General features: G+C 44.8%; 1 protein-coding gene across 22 annotated transcripts in view; it reads right to left on the reverse strand.

Moving 5' to 3' along the window:
• Positions 1-24,125, reverse strand: part of LOC135110233 (sodium channel protein para-like) — a 148,632-nt gene that overhangs the window by 56,767 nt on the left and 67,740 nt on the right. For 19 of the 22 annotated variants that reach the window (XM_064022324.1, XM_064022343.1, XM_064022335.1 and 16 more), the window contains exons 4-5: positions 15,394-15,459; positions 8,236-8,391 (exon numbers count right to left, since the gene is read on the reverse strand). In XM_064022324.1, the coding sequence (XP_063878394.1) occupies positions 8,236-8,391; positions 15,394-15,459 (222 nt within the window). The remainder of the gene's footprint in view (positions 1-8,235; positions 8,392-15,393; positions 15,460-24,125) is intronic. The other 3 variants (XM_064022347.1, XM_064022338.1, XM_064022340.1) reach the window with 1 other exon arrangement.

Below are 24,125 nucleotides of genomic sequence, written 5' to 3' on the forward strand. Positions count from 1 at the left end.
AGTAACAGAGGATAAGTGTCTTGAAGCCTCCCTCTTGAAAGTAACAGTAAAGGTAACCTGCGGAAGTCAACTAGAGAATGTACGCACGAAAGGTATTTTACCACTCAACTGTCAAATCTATAATACTAGAACCGTTAATGCGTGAGTGTGCCCAAGGTCTCACACGTCAGTCCTGAGGCGGCAGGTCATATATCAACACTCCACTCTCCCATGCAACTGGATCAAACTGGCTGGATGGCGCGCGCTCCCTCACACCGACTGAAAATTTTGTCATCTTTTTTGTCGCCGAGTGTAGAGTTCTAGTTTTTTTTTTCTTTTATTCGCTTTCTTTCCTCCGTATCTTCCTTTTTATCTGCAATCATTATTTTCTTATCACAATCTGTCATTCTCTTGTTATCCTGTCTTCTCTTCAACTCTTTACCATTCCTCTCTATTTTACTTCTTTCGTCCTCCTTTCTCTCTCTCTTCCTCTCTCCTAAACCCCGCCTTCCACATCTCTCTTCTTCACCTTCTTGTTCTTCATCCTCTTTCCTTCTGTCTATCTCTCACCTTCCGTTCTCTACCTCTTAGTCTTCCTCTTCCTATTCCTCCTCCTCCTGCTAGTACTGTTGCTATTCTTCTTTTTGTTTCCTCTCTTCTCTGTTTGTTGCACCTTTCTTGTTTCATATCGTTCAGTCACTTTCTTTCTCTATCTCCATCTTTCGTCTTCATCATCATTTTTCCCTTCCTTCATTCCCCCTCTTCCTGCTGCTATTACTATCATTATTCTTCCTCTTTCTTCTATCCTCTGCTTGTTCTAACTATCTTAACTTTTATTGTTATCCACTTTATCTTCGTTTTCATTATCATCAGCATCATCATAGTCCTTCTTCTTCTTCTTCTTTTTCTTCTTCCTCTTCCTCCATCTCCTCTACACACTCCACGACCGAGACAAAACCAAATTTTACACACAAGGCCCGTCACTTCAAACAGGTCGATTCCTTTCTTTTGTTCCCTGATACACCTCTTATAACTCCTCCTCCTCCTCCTCTTCCTCCTTCTCGTGCAACACCCATAGAGGCCTAGTTTGCCCTCTCGTCGCGCTCAGATGACACTCCAGGGTCCTCCTTAAGGTTCGAGTGTGAACTGATCACTCACTTGTCCACTCGACCCAATGGTCCTCCCCACACTCACGCCTCTTATCTCCTCCTCTTCTTCCTCCTCTACTTCGACTACTACTGCTGCTGCTACTACTACTGTTCTTTCTTTCTCTTTTCTGCTTCTTCTGCGTACCTTCCTGTCTTCCCCACTCTCACGCCTTTCATCTCCTCCTCCTCTTCCTCCACCTTTTGCTGTTATTACTACTACTGCTGCTACTTCTACCTTCCTTTTTGAAATTGCTTATCTTTTTTGTCTCTTTCTAGATCTTCATTTTTTTTATCGTGATTTTTCTTCTTCTCTTTTTCTTCTTCCTGCTTCCACTTCGACTACTACTACTACTGCTTCTTCTAACTTCCTTTTTTTAATTGCTGATCTTTTTTTGTTTCTTTCTAAATCTTCTTCGCTTTTATTATAAACTTTCTCTTTTCTTCTCGTTTTTCCCCTCTTCCTGCTTCTACTTCGACTGCTGCTGCTGCTGCTGCTATGACTACTACTGTTCTTTCTCTTTTCTGGTTCTTCTAGCACCTTGCTTTCTCAAATCGCTTTTTTTTTTCTTTCTTTCTAAATCTTCTTCGTTTTCATCGTCATATTTTCCTTCTTCTTCTTCTTCTCCTTCTCCTTTGACTACTACTAGTGTTACTACTTCTGTTCTTCCTTTTCTTTTCTCTGTTCTCTACTTCTATCTTCCCTTATTATCTAGTTCATCTTTTTTCTTTCTAAATCTTCATCTTTATCATGATTTTTTTCTTTCTTGTCTTCTTCCTCCTCTTCCTCCGACTACTACTATTCTTCTTTCTCTTTTCTGCTTCCTCTATCTTTCTGTTTCATCTTGTTCATCTTTTTTTTTTTTTCTTCTTCTTCTTCTTCTTACTTCTCTTATCTTATCTCCTCTTCCTCCTCCTCCTCCTCCTTCTCCTCCTCTTATTTTTCCTTTCTGTTTCTCTCTTTGTTTCATTTCCTTTACCTATTTTCTTCTTTCTAAATCTTCTTCTTTATCATATTTTCGTTCTCCTACTCTCCTTCTTCCTACTCCTCTGCTCTTTTTTTCCTTCTCTTTCCTATCCATTTCTGTCTCTATCGTCGTCCTCTTCTCCTTCTATCTCTTCCTCCTCCTGCCTCTCACTATATATTTTCTACCTCCTCCTCCTCCTCTTCCTCCTCCTATTCTTCCTCTCCCTCCATTTCTTTCCTATCCTCTCCTACCTCTTATTCTTCGTCTGTTATTTCCTCGCTGCTCCTCCTCCTCCTTTACCTCCTCTACTTCCTGTCCCATATCCTGTTGTTCATGTTCCTCTTCCTCCTCCTTCTCCTCCTCCTCCTACTCCACAGTTAATTCAGCTCTCTCTCTCTCTCTCTCTCCTTCAATACTCAGCCAGCATAAAAATCAGGAACGAATACACGAAGAGGAGAAAAAGATAATAACAAAGAGACCTTTCGTGGGACTGAGGGTGGGAGGCAACGTGGGTGAAAGTCCAGATGGGGAGAAAGGGGAGAGAAAGCGTTTTGGCGCGTGAGAGTCTGTGGGTGTGGGAAGAAGTCATTGGATGGGAGTATTTGCGAGTGTTGTGAGATGTAGATGGAGGAGGAGGAGGAGGAGGAGGAGGAGGAGGAGGAGGAGGAGGAGAAGGAGGAGGAGGAGGAGGAGGAGAAAAAGAAGAAAACGAAAAAAAAACAAGGAAAAGAAGAAAACAAGAAAAAAAGAACAGAAAAAAGGAACAAGAAAAAAAAAACACAAAAAAGAAAGAAAAGGAAGAGTGAGGTGAAAGGAAAGCAGATTGAAAGGAGGGGATGAGGGGAGGCGGGCACGGGAGAAGAGCGTGTAATGGAAGGGAATGGAAGGGGATGGACGGGGCGAGGTCTTGGCGTCAGTGAGGGCTGGCGAGCATCAGCAAGAGGGGGCCAGAGAGGCAGCTGAGTAGCGATAAACAAGAGAAATCATTAAGAGGCCGTGAGGAGGTAAGAGGGAGCTTCAAGAGCAGATAACCAAATAAGAGGGCCGTCAAGAGGAGGTAGAAGTTATCAAGAGTACTTACAAAGGACTGATGGATGGCCAAGAGAAGGAATGTATAGCAGGGGTCCATTTCAAGAGAACGAGTCATTGGGAGAGGAAAGAATGGGTTTGTAAGAGGTAGGGGATGATAAAATAGACAATAGGAGACTAGTAAACAACAGCTGAGCCATTAACCTTGAAACGAAGGAGAGAAGACGAGATTATCTAAATGTACTAATCTTAATCTAATCTTTATATGAGAATAAGAATCTAATCTGACTTATCTTATCCTAATCTAATCCTTCATGAGAAATAGTGTATCAGTAACAATAATCTTTTCACAGACCGCACTTTTCGTTAACGTAAACTTTCGCTTATTCTTCGATTTCACCAACTCCAATATTTCAGTAATGTAATCTTTAACTAATCTGATCTTTCACTAACCTTAATATTTCACTAACATAATCTTTCACTCACTCTGATATTTCACTAACTTGACCTTTTACTAACTATACTCTTTCACTAATCTAATCTTTTACTGTCTCTAATCTTTCACTAACGCAATTTTTCACAGACCTAATCTTTCACTAACCCAATTTTTCACTAACCCAATTTTTCACTAACCTAATTTTTCACTGACTCAATCTTTCACTAACCCAATTTTTCACTAACCCAATTTTTCACTAACCTAATTTTTCACTGACTCAGTCTTTCACTAACCCAATTCTTTACTGACCCAATTTTTCACTGACCCAATCTTTCACTGACCCAATCTTTCACTGACCTAATTTCAACCCTAACTAAAGTTTTACTACTCAAATCTTTCATTCCAGGTTTTGGGGCGACATTTTAACATCGAGACAACGATCTGAGGGCGCCATAAATTGACCTTCGCCTCGCCAGGAATCGAACCCTGCCAGGACACTTACGGGAATGGCGAGATAGACAAGTAACAGAGTGGGCCAAGATGACTGCCAAGAACCAGAGTAGATTTTGGCCCTAACTGCTCTGCCCCTACACAACCACGATTAAAGGACGCTCTTACAATAATAACATAGGAACATAACAAGGGAAACTGCAAGAACAAGAAGTCATTAGGCCTACACATGGCAGTCACTGTACATAACATAACTACCAATGTGTGTATTTGTACTGTCATCCACATTCAAAAAGTTGTATATGTAAGCTTTTAACCCTTTCACTACCTTTCGACACATCATTCATTAATTACTAACCACTCTGAGACGTCTTTCCTTGTTCCACAGCCATCCCCCAGACTTTGTACCAGCTTGAAATTGTAAAATATATTCTTCGTTATCCCCTTCTTTCTTGTAGATGCTTGTAAAGACTCCACGCATTGCCAATAGTGACGTGGACTGTTGCATACCCCAGCGACAAGGTTATGCCTCCCTACTGACTCGACACTACCAACCTGATAGCCACCACACCAGAACACAAACAGCCGCCAGAAGCACCTCAACTCACCAGAGAGGCCTAAGAGCAGTACGTACCTCTAACCAAAGCACAGTTACCAGCCAAAACAAAATACCTCTTACCACACCCAAGTAACGTACCTCTAACCAAAGCACAGTTACCAGACAAAACAAAGCACCTTTAACCACACCCAAGTAACGTACCTCTAACTAAAAACACAGTTACCAGACAAAACAAAGCACCTCTAACCACACCCAAACAGAGAAGCCTAGATACATTAAAGAAGCACCACCACACCACCACCACACCACCACAGCATCACCACGCAGCATGTATCAAGCCCCACAAAAGGATCGTCAGCTGAGGATGATAACAGGGCTCTCAAGAACACTCCAGCCATTGTTAAAAGCCACTATTGACCCGCCAAAGACACAAGCCCTGGCGGGGATGGCTGTGCGTTGCCGGGAGACGATGAGGAGGCTGGGAAGGAAGATGCAAAGAGGGACGGATGGGAAAAAGTAGCTGAGGAGATATGGACGCTGGAAAGGTGCTGGAAGGATGGATGGAGAGATGGGTGGTAGGGAAACAGTAGCTGGGGAGGTATGGAGGATGGGAAGGAAGATAGAGAGAGGGAGGGAAGAAAAAATGGATGGGTGGATGAATGGAAGGAAAAAGTGAGTGATAGCTGAGAGGGAAGGAAAGTAGAGGAGTGAATGAGGAAACGGAGATAAAGGTGGAATGGAGAGAGAGAGAGAGAGAGAGAGAGAGAGAGAGAGAGAGAGAGAGAGAGAGAGAGAGAGAGAGAGAGAGAGAGAGAGAGAGAGAGAGAGAGAGAGAGAGAGAGAGAGAGAGAGAGAGAGAGAGAGAGAGAGAGAGAGAGAGAGATCTTGTATCAAATCCCTCCCTCCTCCTCCTCCCCCATCCCCCACTTAGAAAAAAAAGGGGGAAAAGTTTTGGAAAGGCTTACGCACAGCAGACCCACTAACCGACAACGCGAGGAGAAGAAGAAGAAGAAGAAGAAGAAGAAGAAGAAGAAGAAGAAGAAGAAGAAGAAGAAGAAGAAGAAGAAGAAGAAAGAGAACAACAACAAAAATAACAACAACAACAAGACGGACAATAAGAACTACGTAGAAGAAGAACAAGAAAAACAAGAATGAGAGAAGATTACTTAATTAACTGATATAAACACAAATTAACCAAAAGAAGAAGAACAACAATCAAGAAAAACAATAACAAGAATCAACGAACAGAAGGCCACACACACAAAAAAGAAAGAAAGAATAGAAAAAAAACACAAGGACAAAACAAAAAAGACGAAGAAAACGGAGAAGAAAACGAACAACAACGACGCAGAAGAAGAAGAAGAAGAAGAAGAAGAAGAAGAAGAACACAGACCCAAGAATCACTAAAGAAAATAAGAAAAACGCCCACAAAAAGAAGCAAGTCCCAACAACCAGCCTAGAGGGACGCCCGAGCCACCAACCACGTCCGCGTATCGAACTCAGCCCAGCCACCGTGTCAGTATCGAGGACCCATTCATGACGACTTCCTTCCCTCCGCGCTCCCTCCCTCCCTTCGCCCTTGTTTACCGAAGTGCCTCCCTCACTTCCCCCTCTCAACCTTTGCGCAGGGAGTAGAGAAGGGAGAGGAGGAGAAGACGTGAAAGAGAGAGGAGAGAGAGGAAAGAAGCGGAGAGAAGGTGTACAGAAAAAAAAAGGGAGGAGATGAGGACAGGACGTAGGAAAGAGTGAAGAGGAACTGAGGGTGTACAAGACAAGGGAAAGGAGAGGAGAAGAGGGCAATAACAAGGGAAATGAAGAAAAGTAAAGGAGGAAGAGAAATAAAGTGTAGAGGAGAGAAGACGGTAGATGAAAGGGGAGAGGAGAAGATGACGTGGAGAAAGAGGGAGAGAAGAAAAGGCGAAAAGAACAAGAATAAGGGATCAGTGAAGAAGAAAGAAGACGAGGAGGAGGAAAAGGAGGAAAAAAGACCGGATAACGAAGGAAAGAGAGAGAGAGAGAGAGAGAGAGAGAGAGAGAGAGAGAGAGAGAGAGAGAGAGAGAGAGAGAGAGAGAGAGAGAGAGAGAGAGAGAGAGTTGGCAGGTCAGGGAAGGAGTGAGAGGAAGAGAGACAGGAAAAAGGGATGGAGTGGCACAAGGAGAAGGAGAAGGAGGAGGAGGAGGAGGAGGAGGAGGAGGAGGAGGAGAAGGAAAGATAACAGGCGAGGGAGGGGCTGGAGGAGGAGGTGGAGGAGGGGATAGGGTGGATGGAAGAGGATCAGAGGGGTACTAAAAGGGATTAAAAGAAGGGATCTGGTTGTGATTCAGAAGAGGGAGAAATATTATGAAGTAGAGAGGAAGGAAGCGAGAGAGAGAGAGAGAGAGAGAGAGAGAGAGAGAGAGAGAGAGAGAGAGAGAGAGAGAGAGAGAGAGAGAGAGAGAGAGAGAGAGAGAGAGAGAGAGAGAGAGAGAGAGAGAGAGAGGGTAGGGAAAGCCGTTTTATCACACGGAAATGAAGGAAATGGAAACAGCAATACAAAAAGGAAAATCTTATGGCTTACAAAATACTGAAATATGAAAATAGAAGGGGGAAAAAATACATGGACACGTAAAGAATTGCTAAGGGTAAGAGGAAAAGTGGAAATGGAAAACTAGGAAAATGAGCCTAAGAGAAAAAATGAAACAATGAGAACGAGAAGGAAAGAAATAGAGAGAGAGAGAGAGAGAGAGAGAGAGAGAGAGAGAGAGAGAGAGAGAGAGAGAGAGAGAGAGAGAGAGAGAGAGAGAGAGAGAGAGAGAGAGAGAGAGAGAGAGAGAGAGAGAAAACAGATACAATAAATGATATCTTTAAAAATTTCCATACTAACGAATGAAAATCCTTACCAAAAAAAAAAAAAAAAAAAAAAAAAAAAAAAAACAAGAAAAGCGAGTAAAGAGAAACAGCACCATTGCCAGATAAAAGTAAATACCTCTAACTCCACCACTATTACCAGATAAAAAATAAAGCCTCTAACCAGAGCCAATGCCTGGTAGAAGGAAGCACCTAGCATCACAGCATCATTACCAGACAAAAACACTACCTCTAACAACACACATAACACTATTGCCTGAGAGAATGAAGTACCTCTAACCACACGCCACAGTACCACTAACCCACGGCACCTTTACCAAACAAAAGCAAGTACCTCTTAACAAAAGCATCATTACCAGACAAAAAAAAAATGGTGTTTCCAAATAAAAGAAACACTTGTAACTACATAACACCATTACCAGATAAAAAAAAAAATAAATAAAATATGGGACTTCTAACCACAGAGAAGAGGATAAAGAAACAGTAGCAGGGGAAATGGTGTGAAATGAAAGAAAACAAGAACAAGATCACCTGATGAGATTAAACACCTTTAGCACACAAGGAGCAGGACTGAATGAAAAGACTGAAAAGAAAACACGACCGAGGGGAAAAAATAAAAATGAAACAAAATAATAAAAATGTCACTATTACTAAACAGGATCAAACACTTTCAGTAAACAAGGAGTAAGATCGGATGGGGAAAAAGAAAAAAAAAAGAGTGCTTGAGGAATAACAAAATAAAGAAAAGAAAAGAAAAGGCCACTATTATCAATCAGAATCGAACATCTTCACTATACAGGAGTGGAACCAGATAGTCTTACCTTCTGGTTGTGGTAGTACTGGTCGATGTCTTCCAAGGGGACGCCCACCAGGTCATCGGGGAAGGAACTCTGAAGGCGGTTGGGCAGCGGCATCCCCTGCTCCAGGTTGGGATCCGCCTGCGGGCCTTCGTCGTCGTCATCGTCATTATACACAGGCTGGGGTGATGACAGCGGTGGGTTGTGACGCGGGAGTGGTGGGGGTGGTGAGGATGACGATGGTGGTTGTGGTGAGTGAAGGGTGTGTGTGTGTGTGTGCGTGTGTGTTTGTGTGGATGAGTGTTGTTGGTAGTGGTGGTGGTGGTGAAGGTAATGATGGTGCTTGTGGTGTTGGTGATGAATGAGTTTGTAGATGCGTGGTGGTGATATTGTGTTGTGATGGTGGTGAAGAGCGTGGTTGTGGTGGTGAATGACATGTTTGTGGTGATGTGTTGTGGTGATAATAATGTTATGATGATTACAATGATGTGATGGAGACGTGAAGTAGTAAATGTGTGTGTGGTGAGGGTGGTGCATTATGGCGATGTGAGCTGTGGTGGTGAGAATAGTGTGGTGAGTGGTGGTGATGGGTAAATGGGTGGTGACACATGTAAATGGTGACTTGCTTGGAGTGGTGAGTGTCATGATGGTGAGGGCGGCAGTGGCAGTGACTAGCGGTATATACACAAATGACTGTAGTGGTGATGGCACGTAGGCACCAATGACAAGTGTAGTGGAGATGAGAGGATAAAACACCAACAAAAATGAAAAATAAACCCACCTTTAACCATTCACCCCCCCTGTCCCCCTCCCACCCTCCCACTGCCCTGGTCCCCCCTCCTCCTCTCCCCTTACCCAACATGCACTTGGGACCGTGAGGGGTGGGGAGGAAGGGGAGAGCACTAAGAGTCTCACAGATTAGTGTTTAATTCAAGAAAATTTTCCTCTATCGGTGTAATAATGATATAAGTTGTTGTTTTTTTCCTCCTTCATCTCTTCATCATCCTCCATTTTATCCTGCCCCTTCCCTCCCAACTAAGAAGATAAAAGAGAGATTAAAGAGAAATATGGCAGATTAGTTTCTGATGCAGTTCCCTTTAATACCCTTCATTATTATTATTTATTATTATTATTATTATTATTATTATTATTATTATTATTATTATTATTATTACTATTACTATTATCATTATCATTCTTACTATAACTATCCTTAATCTATACTGCGTCATTCTTCTAAGAGCATTAAAAAAAAAAATGTTCTCCATCTACATAACCTTACGGCTAAAACAAGCTTGATTAGGCTTATTTAGTTCAAGGTCTAGTGGGCTAAGCAGTTTGTTTACCAAGCTGCTTACACATTCTATAAGGGCTAGTTAAAGTTTACCCAACACTACCAAGATGTCACAGCTACCACTAAGTTACGGAGTGGCCAGGGGGAAAGTCTTAAATTACTCTCAAATACTCAATAAAATAAAAAAAATAAAAAAATCAAATACTCAAATACCTCTACTTTACTAACTAACTCATCCCACCTGTCTATCTACCTAGCCACGTACCTGGAGCCAGACTAATCAGTACGGGTTTTAATGGCTAAGTACAGGTGAACTCTCTCTCTCTACACCTGCGTGCTGGTTAACTAATGACTAGTATCCAATGCCAGGTGATGCGAGGGATCCTGTGGAGGTGTGGGATGAAAGGTAGAGGGATCAGTGTGTGTGTGTGTGTGTGTGTGTGTGTGTGTGTGTGTGTGTGTGTGTGTGTGTGTGTGTGTGTGTGTGTGTGTGTGTGTGTGTGTGTGTGTGTGTGTGTGTGTGTGTGTGTGTGTGTGTGTGTGTGTGTCTACTAAAGACACTGGCGTGGCCTGATGCGGGTAACAAGGCTTAAAATGAGAGAGAGAGAGAGAGAGAGAGAGAGAGAGAGAGAGAGAGAGAGAGAGAGAGAGAGAGAGAGAGAGAGAGAGAGAGAGAGAGAGAGAGACGTGGTGATGGGGATGAGAGAGTGATGATGGCGTCAAGAGATGTCTGAGAGAGAGAGAGAGAGAGAGAGAGAGAGAGAGAGAGAGAGAGAGAGAGAGAGAGAGAGAGAGAGAGAGAGAGACTGTGATTGTGAATGACGGGTGTAATGACAATGACGCAGCTGAGTTAGTTTTTAAGTGGTTCCATGAGTGAGTGGGTGAGTCACTAAGCGGGTGAGTAACACAGTAAGACGGAGACCACATGTGAAGTACCCCCTTAACGCCCCCCTCCCGTTCTCCCACACCCTCCCAAAGACTGACTGCACGAGGAGCGAGTGGTGAAGTGGGGAAGTGGTGAAGGTCATATCGAAAATCATGACAAGATTCCCACCTCAGCAGGCCTGGGGCAGAAAGGGTGGGAATCTTGACTGCTGGCTTGCTGACTCTTAGTTTGGCTGACGGGCGGAATGACTGTCACTCCTCGCAAGTAACTGGGGAAGTAGGAAGCTTTAAGGCCAGTTGCTTGACTGAATAAAGGCTGACGCACTCGCTGGCTGGCTGATTGACTGGCTGTGTATTGATTCTTGGAAGTGTGTGTGTGTGTGTGTGTGGGGGGGGGGGAAGACCAGGCCTTATCACATCCAGCTTTCCTTTTCATATCTCCTATCCTTCCTTCCTTCCTTCTTGACCATACTCCCTTCCCGAAACCCCCTGTGATTCACCCCTTTTGAGACCTGGCCAACACACACACACACACACACACACACACACACACACACACACACACACACACACACAACCACGAGAAAGCTAACCTCATACAGACGCCTACTAACACAATTCAGCCTACACTCACTTACATCCTTTGAAACACATCAGGATTTATTGTCCAACCAAAGGGCATTCCACGAAACTGATGCGAGCTTTCTTGTACGCGACACACATACACTCATGAACATAACCTTTTCCTATGTGTTATTTGCCAACTCGTATATTGAATCTGTCCGGTCTATTCTCTTCAGTGGCAGGATGTGCGGTGTGTGGTGTGTGGGTGTGGCGGGGACGTGGAGGGGATGTGGTGGGTGAGGCAAAGGGTTCAGCGGGTCACGTGGGTGTATATGTTAGAGGGATTAGGTTTTTTTGTTTCCTTCCATTCCTCCTACTCTATTCCGTTTTCTCATCTCCTTTCTTTTCTCCCTTTTCCCTTTCATACATTCTTCATATTCCTATCCCTTTCCCTTTTCTTGTTCCTTCTATATCCATCCCTCTTCTTTTTTTGTTCTCCAATTGTCTCTTCTTTCCTCATTTATCACTTTTCACGTGCTTCCCTCCCATTTGTTTTCTGGCCAATTCTCTTGTCCTTCTCCACACCTTCCAATTCATTTCCCTTTCCTCATAATGTTTCCTGTTGTATATTTCTTCTTCCTATGTACTTTTTTTCATCATCCTATTCCTGTCCTCCTCCCTCTTCTCCTGAACACATTTCCTTTATCTTCTTTTCCAGCTTACTGCCCTTTCCTTTCTTAATTTCCTACTGTATTCCTTCTTCCCATGCGCTGCCTCATCATTCTATTCTTAATGTCAATCCTTTCCTCCTCCCTCCTCTTCTCTTTCTTGCTTCCTGTTCTTTAACCCATTCCTGTTCTTCCAGATACCTCCCTTTCTCCTCTTTCAATTGCCTTCATCTTCCTCCCTTGCTTATTCTGTTCCTATCAGTTTCCCCTGTTCCTATTTCTCCATACACACCCCTCTATTTCTGTTTCGCCACCTCCCTTCAGTTCCCGTCCCTTGAAAACACACGGGGCAGGGAAGATTTCAGGGCTCAGGTGTTAGGGTCCCAGGCGAGGCAGCCAGTCAGCGGCTACTATTTGCTTCTCGTGCTTCAGGTGAGAGTCAGGGGATAGCAGGAAGGCCAGACACGGGGGCAGAGTGGGTGGAGGGAATGCTACACGGCAGGGACAGGGCGGCGTAGAGTGAAGGTAAGGGTTTGGAGGGGGCCAAGGGGTGAGGTGTGGACAGGTGCGCCATTTATCATTCACCACTCCTCCTCTTCTAGCAGTCGATGAGGCCACGTAGATCGTATCCTGAACGTCCTCGCTTGCGTCATGACCTTCCTTCCCTCCCTTCCTCCCATCTCTCATCCCTCCAGCCCCACCCCTCCTCCCTCTCCTCCTCCCAGCAGCCCTCCACTTCCATCCCTCCTTCTCCCGGCAGCCAAAACTCACCACCCAACTCCCTCCATTGATTTCATGAATTATTCCAGCACCGCCCCATATAGCTAACACAAGGCACGTCCACCTTCTCCTCCGGGGCCTAACGGGAATTCCTTGAGGAGCTACTGACGAGGAACTAGGCCAAGGAACACCCCCCTCAAAGGAAATGTGGCCCATATACTCAGATTGTCCCTGGAAAGTTCCTTATTAGTGTAGGTCTTTTAAAAACTTTTAAGATATATTTTCCCTTAAAAGTTCCTAAAAATAGCCCTTAGAAACAGGTAAGATTAAGTTCAGTTCCTTAAAGTGGGTCCCTCATGAGTGTCAGTCTTTGGAGCTGATAAATATGTTCTCAAAATAGTCCCTCGTCAGTGTAGGTCTTAACTCACACAGCTGAGAGATACTGTCCCTTAAAGGTCCCTAAACCCAACTCATCAGTGCAGTCCTTCTAAAACCAAAGTGTTCACTCTCTAAAAACTGTCCCATAAAAAATCCGAATACTTCAGCCCCTCTACACTATAACCGATCCTTTACAACAATCCCCAATAACCCCTAACACGTCAGGACACTCCCCTTTATCCTCTTTAACAGGACAACGCCTCGTAGCGCCACCCTCCCTCAGGCAAGCCCCCATCAAGTCCCCACTACCACAGCCATGCACCGGGACACCCTCTCAGGGAGCCCAGGAACACTCCCTTCCGTACAGCAAGACGGGTGTGTCCTTCAAGTGCCCTAAGCCGCAGCGACGCACCAGACAGCGGCCACAAGGGCAGACACGCACTATAGCTCAACTCCTTCAGGCCATGCAGGGAGAGCTCCTCAGTCTACAGCGTCGCCTGCGTCGCTAGATAAAGCGTGACGATACGAAGCGAGTGAACTGTGGCAACGCGGCGACACTCACGACCCCGAGCATCCCTCAGGGGGGGAGGTAGGATAGGATGTTTGGGACCCCGGGGGGCGCTGGGGCCATGAGCGCCGGACGACAAACTGCCTGTGGGATGGCGCCAGCGTCTCCCAGCCACGGTGAGTAACATTCTGGGCGTGGCCGGCAAGGAGGGCGTGTCGCGGCGTGGCGTGGCCGAGATGGAGGTAATGTGAGGCAGTTGGAGGCACACACGCACACGCACGTACACACACACACACGTACCCGTACACGCACGCACACCCTGTCGTCACGTCTCGGCAGGGCGGACGGCGCAAATTAGGGTCAGCAGTAGACTTCTTCATGGTGCAGTGCGGTGTGTGTGTGTGTGTGTGTGTGTGTGTGTGTGTGTGTGTGTGTGTGTGTGTGTGTGTGTGTGTGTGTGTGTGTGTGTGTGTGTGTGTGTGTGTGTGTGTGTGTGTGTGTGTGTGTGCCGCTCATCAACGTTCCCTCCAAACCGGCACGGCACAGAGGGTGAGCAGGCGCCCCTTCCAGGCCACGGGCGTGACGTCAGAGGGCGTGGGGGAGGGGGAGGAACGTGTCACCCCCTTGCATGGCGACACGCAGCAGCAGCAGGCCCTTGGCAACGCTACCTACAAGACTAACGCTCCTACTTGGGTTCAGGCCGACTACAGCACTAGGTATGCAGCTGGTGTGACGGGACAGAAAGGCTGGGGTGACAGGGGTGGGCTGGGGCTCTGTTGGAGTGCAGGGAACAGGGTACTGACAGGCAGGGGTGATAGGATAGGGAGGCAAGGACAGGGCCTTTGGAAAATAAGGAAGCTATGAGGTATTACTCGTATGAGGAAGGGACATGGAGGTTATAAGGGAGATGAATAAAGGGAAGAGGGTTTTAAAATGATAAATATTACATTATGAGAGGATAAAAATCAACTGACTGAAAAGGGCACGTAAAATGTGAGAAAAAGGGGATATACGCAAGGAACGCTGAATATAAGGCTTTTAAAAAGGTAACAATGGCAATATGGGGAGGATGGTAAAGGGAACAGTAAGGGACCGTGATGAGAGAAAAAGGGCAAGGATTTGGAATGGGGAGGGAGGCGTGAGAGACTATTATAGGCCTGGCATAGTGATGGTTTGGTGGGCTGGGCCAGGCTGGTGTGTGGGGGCCAGACAGCTCTGGTAACCTATCTAGGAGTGCGTCTGGTGGTGTGAGGGGGCCGGGATCGACTGGGCCAAGGGTAAGGAGGACGGAGTGAGGACAAGTGCCTGAAGAGTCTAATATTCCCACCGAGAACAAATCCCAACATGACCTTCCAATAGATCGTGGCGAGAATCTAGGTCACTCTCATCGTCCATCATTCGCACTAAAAAAGAAAAAATGACAAACTGAAAAAGATAAATTAAAAAAAAAAATGGCGAAGCTCTTTTTATCTCTCTATATGTTGACCATCTTCTTCAAATGTCAAGTGGCTGCGGACAAAACTAGGTCATTCCCATATCAACATTCCCACGCACTGAAAAACAAGCCACTCCAGGGGAACACTCAAAGGCCCTAAGTACGCATTTCAAAGAGTCAAAATTGGGTCACTCTTGTGCACTCCATCATGACCATCATCACCTTCACCACCATCACCATCATCATCACAATCATCATTAAGCAGCACAACTAATCCACCGAAGTAAGGAGACAGACATTTAGACATTTAGAGATTTCACAAAGTTCTCCACTCCAATCTCTCTCTCTCTCTCTCTCTCTCTCTCTCTCTCTCTCTCTCTCTCTCTTGCTCCAGCCACCATCTCCTAATATCACCAAGCCCATTAAATAATCCTTGCATGAATTAAGCCCTACATCAAATCACACTGCATACTTTTACAATTACCGAAATAAGACAACCTGTATTAACCTGTACTGAATCCTATATGGTACCTTTCTATCCTACTGTACCATGATCTTAAAGGCACTTGATCCCGCGGCTCCTGACCCCTGACCCGTGACCCAGTGACCCCCTTGGCAGCTTGGAGTCCTGCGGCGGCTGTCCTGGCCGGGATGAAGATCTAATCGGAGGTCACAAGCAGTATTGTTGTTTGCTACCAATATTAGAAGACAGGAAACTGTAACCAAATACCTCATCTCCTCCTCCTCCACCTCCTCCACCTCCTCCTCCTCCTCCTCCTCTGCCCTTCTTGCCTCTCTGTTTACCGGGAAAAAGGGAAGAGATGAAGGGAAGAGCATGGTGAGTGAAAAGGGAGAAGGACAAATACACACACACACACACACACACACACACACACACACACACACACACACACACACACACACACACACACACACACGATAGACACGTTCACTTCCCTTCACGTGACCAATACGTTCTTGTTCCCCGCGAAATTGAGTCCATTCTGGGAGTCATCAAGACCTATATAGATTTCGAAAAATCCTCCCTTGCGGAAAAAAAAGAGGGAAAAAAATAACAAAAAAAAAATACTCCTTGAAAAGATTGAAAGATAGAAAAATAAAACCACCCAGCTGAAAAACAGAAAAGGGAGAGAAAATACGAAATACATAGAGTCAGTCAGTTAGGTTAAGTTAGACTAGACTGATTTAGTTAGGATAAGTTAGGATACGCAAGGTTTGGTAATGCACATTAACCTAACCCATCACAAATGTATGTATGAGAGAGAGAGAGAGAGAGAGAGAGAGAGAGAGAGAGAGAGAGAGAGAGAGAGAGAGAGAGAGAGAGAGAGAGAGAGAGAGTCCGTGCCGCCCACCTCACGTACAGGACAAGACGTTTACCGGTCACGCGAAGGACAACACCTGGCCGCGGCACACTGGTATTGTTCCGGCGTGATATAATTCCGAGAGGGGAGAGGCAGCCACCCCTCGGTGTGACACAAAAGGGGGACAGAGGGGAGCAAGGATGCAGGGGGGCGAAGTGGAAGGGGCTGCTCTTTAAGGGTGGGTAAATTTAAGGGGGTGGAGTTAAGGGTGGTGGTGGTTGTGGTGGTGGTGGCGGTTCTAGACATGACAATGTAGGTGGAGACGTGAGAGAGAGAGAGAGAGAGAGAGAGAGAGAGAGAGAGAGAGAGAGAGAGAGAGAGAGAGAGAGAGAGAGAGAGAGAGAGAGAGATCAATACTCTATTTCTGTCTGCCCTAAGCTGGCGCACCACACCGCCGCCAGGACACACCAGCGAACCACGACATTCCGGAATGAACCACAGAGAACCGGAGTGACGAGCCATTACACGGAACATTCCCGAAAAGATAACTCGAACCGAGCCGTCCGTGACGAACTGGAATGGAGAACAAAGAACAAACGTTGAATCGGAAAGGAATGTGAACCGGAGTGGATCACAATGAACCGGGATGAACCATGATGGACCGGAGTGAGCCACGATAAAACGGAGTGAGCCACAATGAACCGAGTTAAGTAAACTATGATAAACCGGGCCGGACCATGATGAACGAGAGTGAACCGAGAAGAACCATGATGAATCTGAAAGAAAGGTACTGAACCAAAATTAAAGTCGGACGGCCAGTGAACCGACACGGACCAGTATGTACCGAGACGAAAATCTGCTTAGTGAACGAGAATGAATCATGATGAACCGGAGCGTGTAACGACGGATAAGGAACCGAAATGGACCGTGCAGAACCGAGGCTAGCAAAAATGGGCCAAAACACGAATTCAAACGGCGAACCACGACGAAGAACGCGAAATATGAGACCTAATTGACCTGTAGTGAACCGGAGAGAACCGGAATGGATCAGGATACAAGGAACGAACCGAGATGAACCAGAATTTGGAGCTGTACGTAAGCAACGAACCTCAAAGAACCATAATGAACCGGAACTGTTGAAAGGTACGTATCAGAAGCAACAAGGAATGAACCGAGACGAACCGAAAGCAGTGATCGACAAGCCGGAATGAATAAAGAAACATCAGGTGCTAAAAAAAGGAACCGGAATGAATAAATTAAGTGAACCACCTGATATGATCCGAAACCAACCGGAACTGAGGGACTGAGGGCAAAATAATGAACCGTTATGAACCAGGAAATGAAGCAATGAAGCACGAAACATATGAAACGCCGAAATGAACCAAGAGTGAATTACATTGAATAGAAACGAACCGCAATGAACCGAAACGAACCAGGATTCATTAAGGAGGTTCATTTGCCGCCTGAACATGGGGAAAAAAGCGGGTCGTGAAAGAGAGAGAGAGAGAGAGAGAGAGAGAGAGAGAGAGAGAGAGAGAGATGCAAAGTAAACAACTCTCTCTCTCTCTCTCTCTCTCTCTCTCTCTCTCTCTCTCTCTCTCTCTCTCTCTCTCTCTCTTTCACCTTCACCCTTTCCTCCTCTCTTTCTTTCTTCTCATATTTTCCTCTTCGTCATTTTTCCTCACTTTTTGCTCACATTTTTTTCGCTTTTCTCTCTTTTTTCTCTTTCTCATCTTTTCATCTCTCCTTCCTTTTTTTTCATTTTTCATTGCTTCTTTTCTCCTCATCTTTCTTCAACGGTGCCTTCACACACAAGCTCACATTCATTCTCTCTCTCTCTCTCTCTCTCTCTCTCTCTCTCTCTCTCTCTCTCTCTCTCTCTCTCTCTCTCTCTCACACACACGCACAGGAAGGGGGGCACAAAAATGGATTCACAGGAGAGCATACACAGAGAGAGAGAGAGAGAGAGAGAGAGAGAGAGAGAGAGAGAGAGAGAGAGAGAGAGAGAGAGAGAGAGAGAGAGAGAGAGAGAGAGAGAGAGAGAGAGAGAGAGAGAGAGAGAGAGAGAGAGTAATAATGACAATAATAAGGGCAAGGAGGCAGACAAAATTCCACTAGCAAGACAAATCATCATCATCATCATCATCATCATCATCATCATCATCATCATCATTATCATCATACCATATACCAAATCAAGAAACAGCGAGAGAGAGAGAGAGAGAGAGAGAGAGAGAGAGAGAGAGAGAGAGAGAGAGAGAGAGAGAGAGAGAGAGAGAGAGAGAGAGAGAGAGAGAGAGAGAGAGAGCCAGCCAAAAAGCAAGTAGTAGTAAGGTAATAGCAACAGCAACAGAAGCGACATTAGTAGGTTGAGAACTTTCTTGACAAACAGACCAAGCAGGGAGAGAGAGAGAGAGAGAGAGAGAGAGAGAGAGAGAGAGAGAGAGAGAGAGAGAGAGAGAGAGAGAGAGAGAGAGAGAGAGAGAGAGAGAGAGAGAGAGAGAGAGAGAGTAATAATAATAATAATAACATACAAGGTTCACAGCCACGCATTACAAAGTCACTTCAATAAAGAACAAAAAAATAAATAAAAAATTAAGTAGTGCATGATTGAAAAAAAAATATATATATATATATATAAATATTTCTCACTATCTCTAAAATAAACACGACCAAACCCCCACGACCGTCAGTCCTTTTTGAGTCGTACCCGCTGCGTCGGCGAGTCGTGGTGGTGGTGGTGGTGGTGATGGTGAGTGAGAGTAATAGTGACAGTGATAGTGAATGATACAGTGATGACAGTGACGGTGGGTGGGTTGGTGATGGTGTCTTGTTACCCTGCACCGTGGCTACTGAATTAAGGTCTTCGTCTTGTTCTTTGTTGGCGGTGATGACGAGGAAAGAGGGATATCAAGAGGGTTACTGTAAGCCTTCCCTCTGCTGGTGGTGGTGAAGAAGGGTAGAAATGGTGTGAGGCTGGCTGGCTTCCTGCAGCTTCATGCGTGGTGGTGATTGCTTCAGGGAGGAGGAGGAGGAGGGAGAAGGAGAGGATGGGGTAAAGAACGAAGGAAGGGAGGGAGGTAGGAAAGGATAAAATGGATAACATGAGCAGATGGTGATGTAAGAATGTGTAGAAGAAGGTGGAGGAGGAGGAGGAGGAGAAAGAGGAAGAAAAGGAGGAGGAGGAAAAGAAGCCAGTGGAATAGTACCCGGCTTACGTTTCTATTCTTCTCTCCTTCCTTTCCTCCTTTCCTCCGTTCCCTGCAGGAGGTTGCCGCCGGCCGCTTGACCCTCGCATGACACTCTTTCGTGCGAGGGAAGAGGGACGGGGCAGCGGCAGGGGCGGTTAGGACGGGGCTGGGGGCCGGACGAAGAAGCAGGAAGATGGAGGAAGGAGGGAAAAAGGTTAAGGGGGAGAGGAGAGGACATTGGTGTTGGTGGGGGACGCGGGGATCGACCTGGGAGGCGCGGGGACTCACGAAGGGGAAGAAGTCAGAAGGTCGCGATCCTTCCCACCAGGACCTGGGGAATGGTTCTCGGTTGCGCTGAAAGGTTTGGGAGAAGCGCTAAGTCCAAATGGTAGCCGATTACACACTCAAGAGCCGCGTTTTTCTGACCGTCTTGTTGTTTTCTTGTCGTTTCGGTTTCTTGGAACGGGAGAGAGAGAGAGAGAGAGAGAGAGAGAGAGAGAGAGAGAGAGAGAGAGAGAGAGAGAGAGAGAGAGAGAGAGAGAGAGAGAGAGAGAGAGAGAGAGAGAGAGAGGGTTACCTGTTTGACCATATATATTCAGATTTTCTATTGACTTGTTTCATTTGGTATTAAAACGACAGAGGGAACGCGAGGAAGAGAATCATAATAACATATCCTATTATTTTTTTTTTTCTCTGTGTGGTTCAGCTCAAGGTCAGACTCTTGATGGCGGTTGTGTAATCTAAATAAAACGTCTCCGGGCTTCCCTTCTCACGGTGCGGTTCCGTCTTAATTAAGTCTCAAGTTTTTATTTTTTATCGCGGAGTCAATCTTGCGGGAAGCCTTTGAAACAGACCATAGCTTATATCTATTTTTCTTTTTTTTTCTTTTTTTTTTTTTTTGGTGTGGGGAAGGAAGTGAGATCTAAATAAGTTACAGTCTTTTCAGCTTATATTCACGTCTTGTTTATTTTATTTTTTCCTGCTTACGTGTTTTTAGTCTTTTTTTTTTTTGCTTTTGACATTTGGCAAAACATTGACAGCCACTTTTAATAAACTTGGTAACTTTTTTTTTCTACATTTCAATTCATGTATACTACTTTTTTTTTTTAAGTCTCGAGAGCGCGTCTCAAACTTTTTTTTTTATCAGCAGTTGCACGGATGATGAGAGTTGGTTTCTTTTTATCTTTCATCACAGTAAAGAGTAGACGCTATCGCTGCATGTGACTATTTGGCAACTTTTTTTACTTTTTAAAATTTTTCTACTGACATAAGCTTCTTGAATGATACGTATGATGACAGTCAGTTGTGTTCATTATTTATCATTCTTTTTCTACTTCTTATTTAATCTATGTATTGTTCTTTTCGACTCATATACGCTGCTCAAAATATATCCCTTTCCTATAATGTATCACTAGAGTGCAGCTTCAGAGAATGTAGTTTCCAGCTTGATCTGTCCTGAGTGACGGACAAGGCCAGGCTTCCCACGTGTTGCCCAGGCCTTTCTTTCATCTTAACATTTGGAAGGACAGTGACAGGCAGTTTCTTTTATTATTCATCAATGCAGTGGTGCTTGAAAGTACGCGATTCGGAGCTTCACTCAGGCTTTGTGAACCAAAACGTCATTCTTTCAGGAGATATGCATGTAGCGCGTCAATGTAGTACACGAAGGTAGCGGCATCAAAGACTGTCTATTGTCTGTCATCTTAAGCGTTCCGGCGCCTTACTTCAACCACTTTTAACAGGCTCTAGTGGAAGTTGCTGAGGTTTTCAAGAGTGTTCCCCTAACCTGCTGACAGTCCTACAAAAACCTGATAATTCTTATTCTCATCACATCACAGTACTTGAGACTGAGCGCAAAACACACTAAACGCACTAGAAAGTTATTGAGATTTTCAAGGGTCTTCCTCTAACCTGTCGAATGCCATACAAAACCTGACAATTCATGTTACACCATCAGTGGACTTAAGCCTGAGAGGAGGACACTAAACGCAACAAGAAGATATAGAGATTTTCGAAGCTGCGTTCATGATTCCAGTAAGGATTCTGGATCACCAATGGGAATAACACACGGGAACTCGACTAATATCTATAGCCTCTAAAAACAAAATCATATTTTTCTCTTGGCGTATAAGAGGATTTAAGGCTGAAGGAAAACACGGAAACACGGAGCAGAGCAGGAAGTGAACGTGGAATGATTTTTTTACCGTGATTATGGCCAGTATTCAGAAACGATTTTGCTCTGTCACGACTGTTTGCTAAGGCCACAGAGATGATTGGCTGGGTTCTGAAGTTTTCTCCTTTCAATGATGAAAAAAAAATCTTGTTAATCTGTCCCTATAACTGTAAAAACATTCCTCGAAACCCGTATAGCTTCAAGTAAAGCTTTTTGAAGTAACGGAGGTGCGGCGCAGAAGTGTTTCAGAATACGGGCCTATTCTACGAGTATGTCCTGACAGGAAGAAGTTCACGAGTCATCCTCCCTCGTGCATCAGCAACATCAAGTAACATCACAGTTGGCGCTCATGGTTTACGCGGATTACACGAGTAACCTTCACATCTTCCGGCTTGATCTTTTTTTTATTCGAGTCAGTTTTTGTGGAGAAGGTACGAACGTGTGGCTGTCAAGGTTTTTACCGCCGAGCGATAAGAAAACAGTTGGAAAAAAGTTACAGTTTCAACGAGATGTCTTGTGGAAGGCTCATCACAGAGTAACCAACTCGCTCCATCCTTATCCTTTTGAGAACCTCGAGAGAGAGAGAGAGAGAGAGAGAGAGAGAGAGAGAGAGAGAGAGAGAGAGAGAGAGAGAGAGAGAGAGAGAGAGAGAGAGAGAGAGAGAGAGAGAGAGAGAGAGAGAGAGAGAGACTGGATGACGAGAAAGAAAATGAAGCGTAAAAGAACATGAAAAAAAAAAAAAGACGAGAGGGACGAAAATCCAGGAAATGACTTAGTGTTTTCAAGAAGCCTCAGAGCAATCCATTGAACATTACGTGAACAAGACGATGTTCAGAGAGAGACGCATTGCGACTTTACTGTGGCGCATTGATTCACTCACACACTCATTCAATCCATCCTCTTTTTTATTTTTTTCAGCTCTTTTTGTTGTCTTTGGCCGATGCCCCTCTTGCATAAAAGTAAAGAAATCATTAATCAGTCGTTATTTGAAAGACGTAATCAATAAGCACCAATATGCCTTACGAGTCAAAAATACATCACTGCGTATCTTCTCTCTCTCTCTCTCTCTCTCTCTCTCTCTCTCTCTCTCTCTCTGTAAACCCGGGGGCGGAGAGAGGCGAGGCGAGGCGAGGCGTGCGGCGCGAGAATGTTTATAAGAATCGCAGAAATTCCCGAATATTTAAATTTCTCCCGAAGCCTCCAACTTAACCGAGAGGAAGTTAAAGTTTACGATTCATGTGGGACCCGTGGGTGAGGGAAGGGGGTGGGGGCAGGAGAAGGAGGGGGTTGAGGGGGATGAGGGAAGGTAAAAGGTGTGTGGGAGCATCTTGGTTCCATAGAAGGAGCGGAAAGAGGGATGCGAGGGGAGGATGAGGGAAAAAAAAGAGACTGGAATGGAGGAAGGGAAGGCTGTGAAGGCGCAGGTACAGGTGTGAGGGGAAGATAAGAGAGGGAAATGGTGTATGTTGGTAACGATGGCATGATTGAGAGAAGGAAAGGGGGAAGCAAGGGAGGGTAAAGAGAAAGAAGAGGAAAATGGGAAGGAGTGGACAAAATGAAGGTAAAGAAGAGTAGGAATTGAGAAAAAGAAATAGAGGAAAAAGGATGGATTATGAGGTAGAGGAAATAAGGGGAGAAAGGGGGAATTCGAGGGGAAGAAGCGGGAGAGACTGTGGGGAAAGGAGAGGAAGGTAAACGAAAAGAACAGAGTAGAGGAATAGAAAGGAAAGAAAATAGATAGTTTAAATAAATTGAGGCAAAGGAAAGGGAGGAACTGAGAAGATGGAGGAAGAAGATCAAGAAGGAGAGAGGAGAGGAGATAAGTAGGAAGATGATAAAGGAATGTGATGAGATGAACGGAACACATAAAGACAGGTAGGGTAAGGTTAGGTAAGGTAAGGTGAGGTTAGGTGAGGTGAAATAAGGTTAGATAAGGTTAGGTTAGGTTAGGTTAAGTTAGGTAAGGTAAGAAAAGGTTCAGATATGGTAAGGCAAGATGGCAACGATTTAAATGTTACAGGTAAGGTTAGGTAAGGTGAGATAAGGTCAGGTAGTATGATATTGAGATTGATTTTACAGGTAGGAACAGGTAAGGGAAGGTCAGGTATGTCTCAGGTAAGGTCAGGGATAAGGTAAAGGTAGAAATACGACCTTAATTGTTAAGAGGAAGCACAGAGGCACCTGAGGAGTAGGCAGGTGTTGTGGAGGTGATGGGAGGTGTGTGAGGTGACGGGGAAAGGTTAATTAGGCAGGTGAGACTGAGATAATATTAAAGTCAAGCATCATCAGCTCATGCAGAATGGACAACTCACTAAACAACCTTGACCTGTTACTTAAATGTGTTTGAATGTTGATTTAAAGGTGTGTTTTAGAAGTGCTACCTTACAAACGATAATTTAGTATGAAAACAACAACACTTTTTTTTTCTTTTAGGTATTCTTTTATTTTACTTTTTTTTTTTTTTGCGTCCCCAAAGTGTGATACCAATAAAAAAACAGACCCAATTTTTTATAATGTTTTCAGACCGATGTGTTCAAAAAGTAAATGGATTCTGAAGTTTTTTTTATTTTATTTCTGCATTTGTATGTGTGTCTGTGTGTGTGTGTGTGTGTGTGTGTGTGTGTGTGTGTGTGTGTGTGTGTGTGTGTGTGTGTGTGTGTGTGTGTGTGTGTGTGTGTGTGTGTGTGTGTGTGTGTGTGTCCCAAATAAAATTTTGAATGTACTCGTATCCAATATTACATGCCCTTGTGTGTGTGTGTGTGTGTGTGTGTGTGTG

The sequence above is a fragment of the Scylla paramamosain genome, chromosome 20 (genome assembly GCF_035594125.1).
Source record: "Scylla paramamosain isolate STU-SP2022 chromosome 20, ASM3559412v1, whole genome shotgun sequence".
NCBI classification, from domain to species: Eukaryota; Metazoa; Arthropoda; class Malacostraca; order Decapoda; family Portunidae; genus Scylla; species Scylla paramamosain.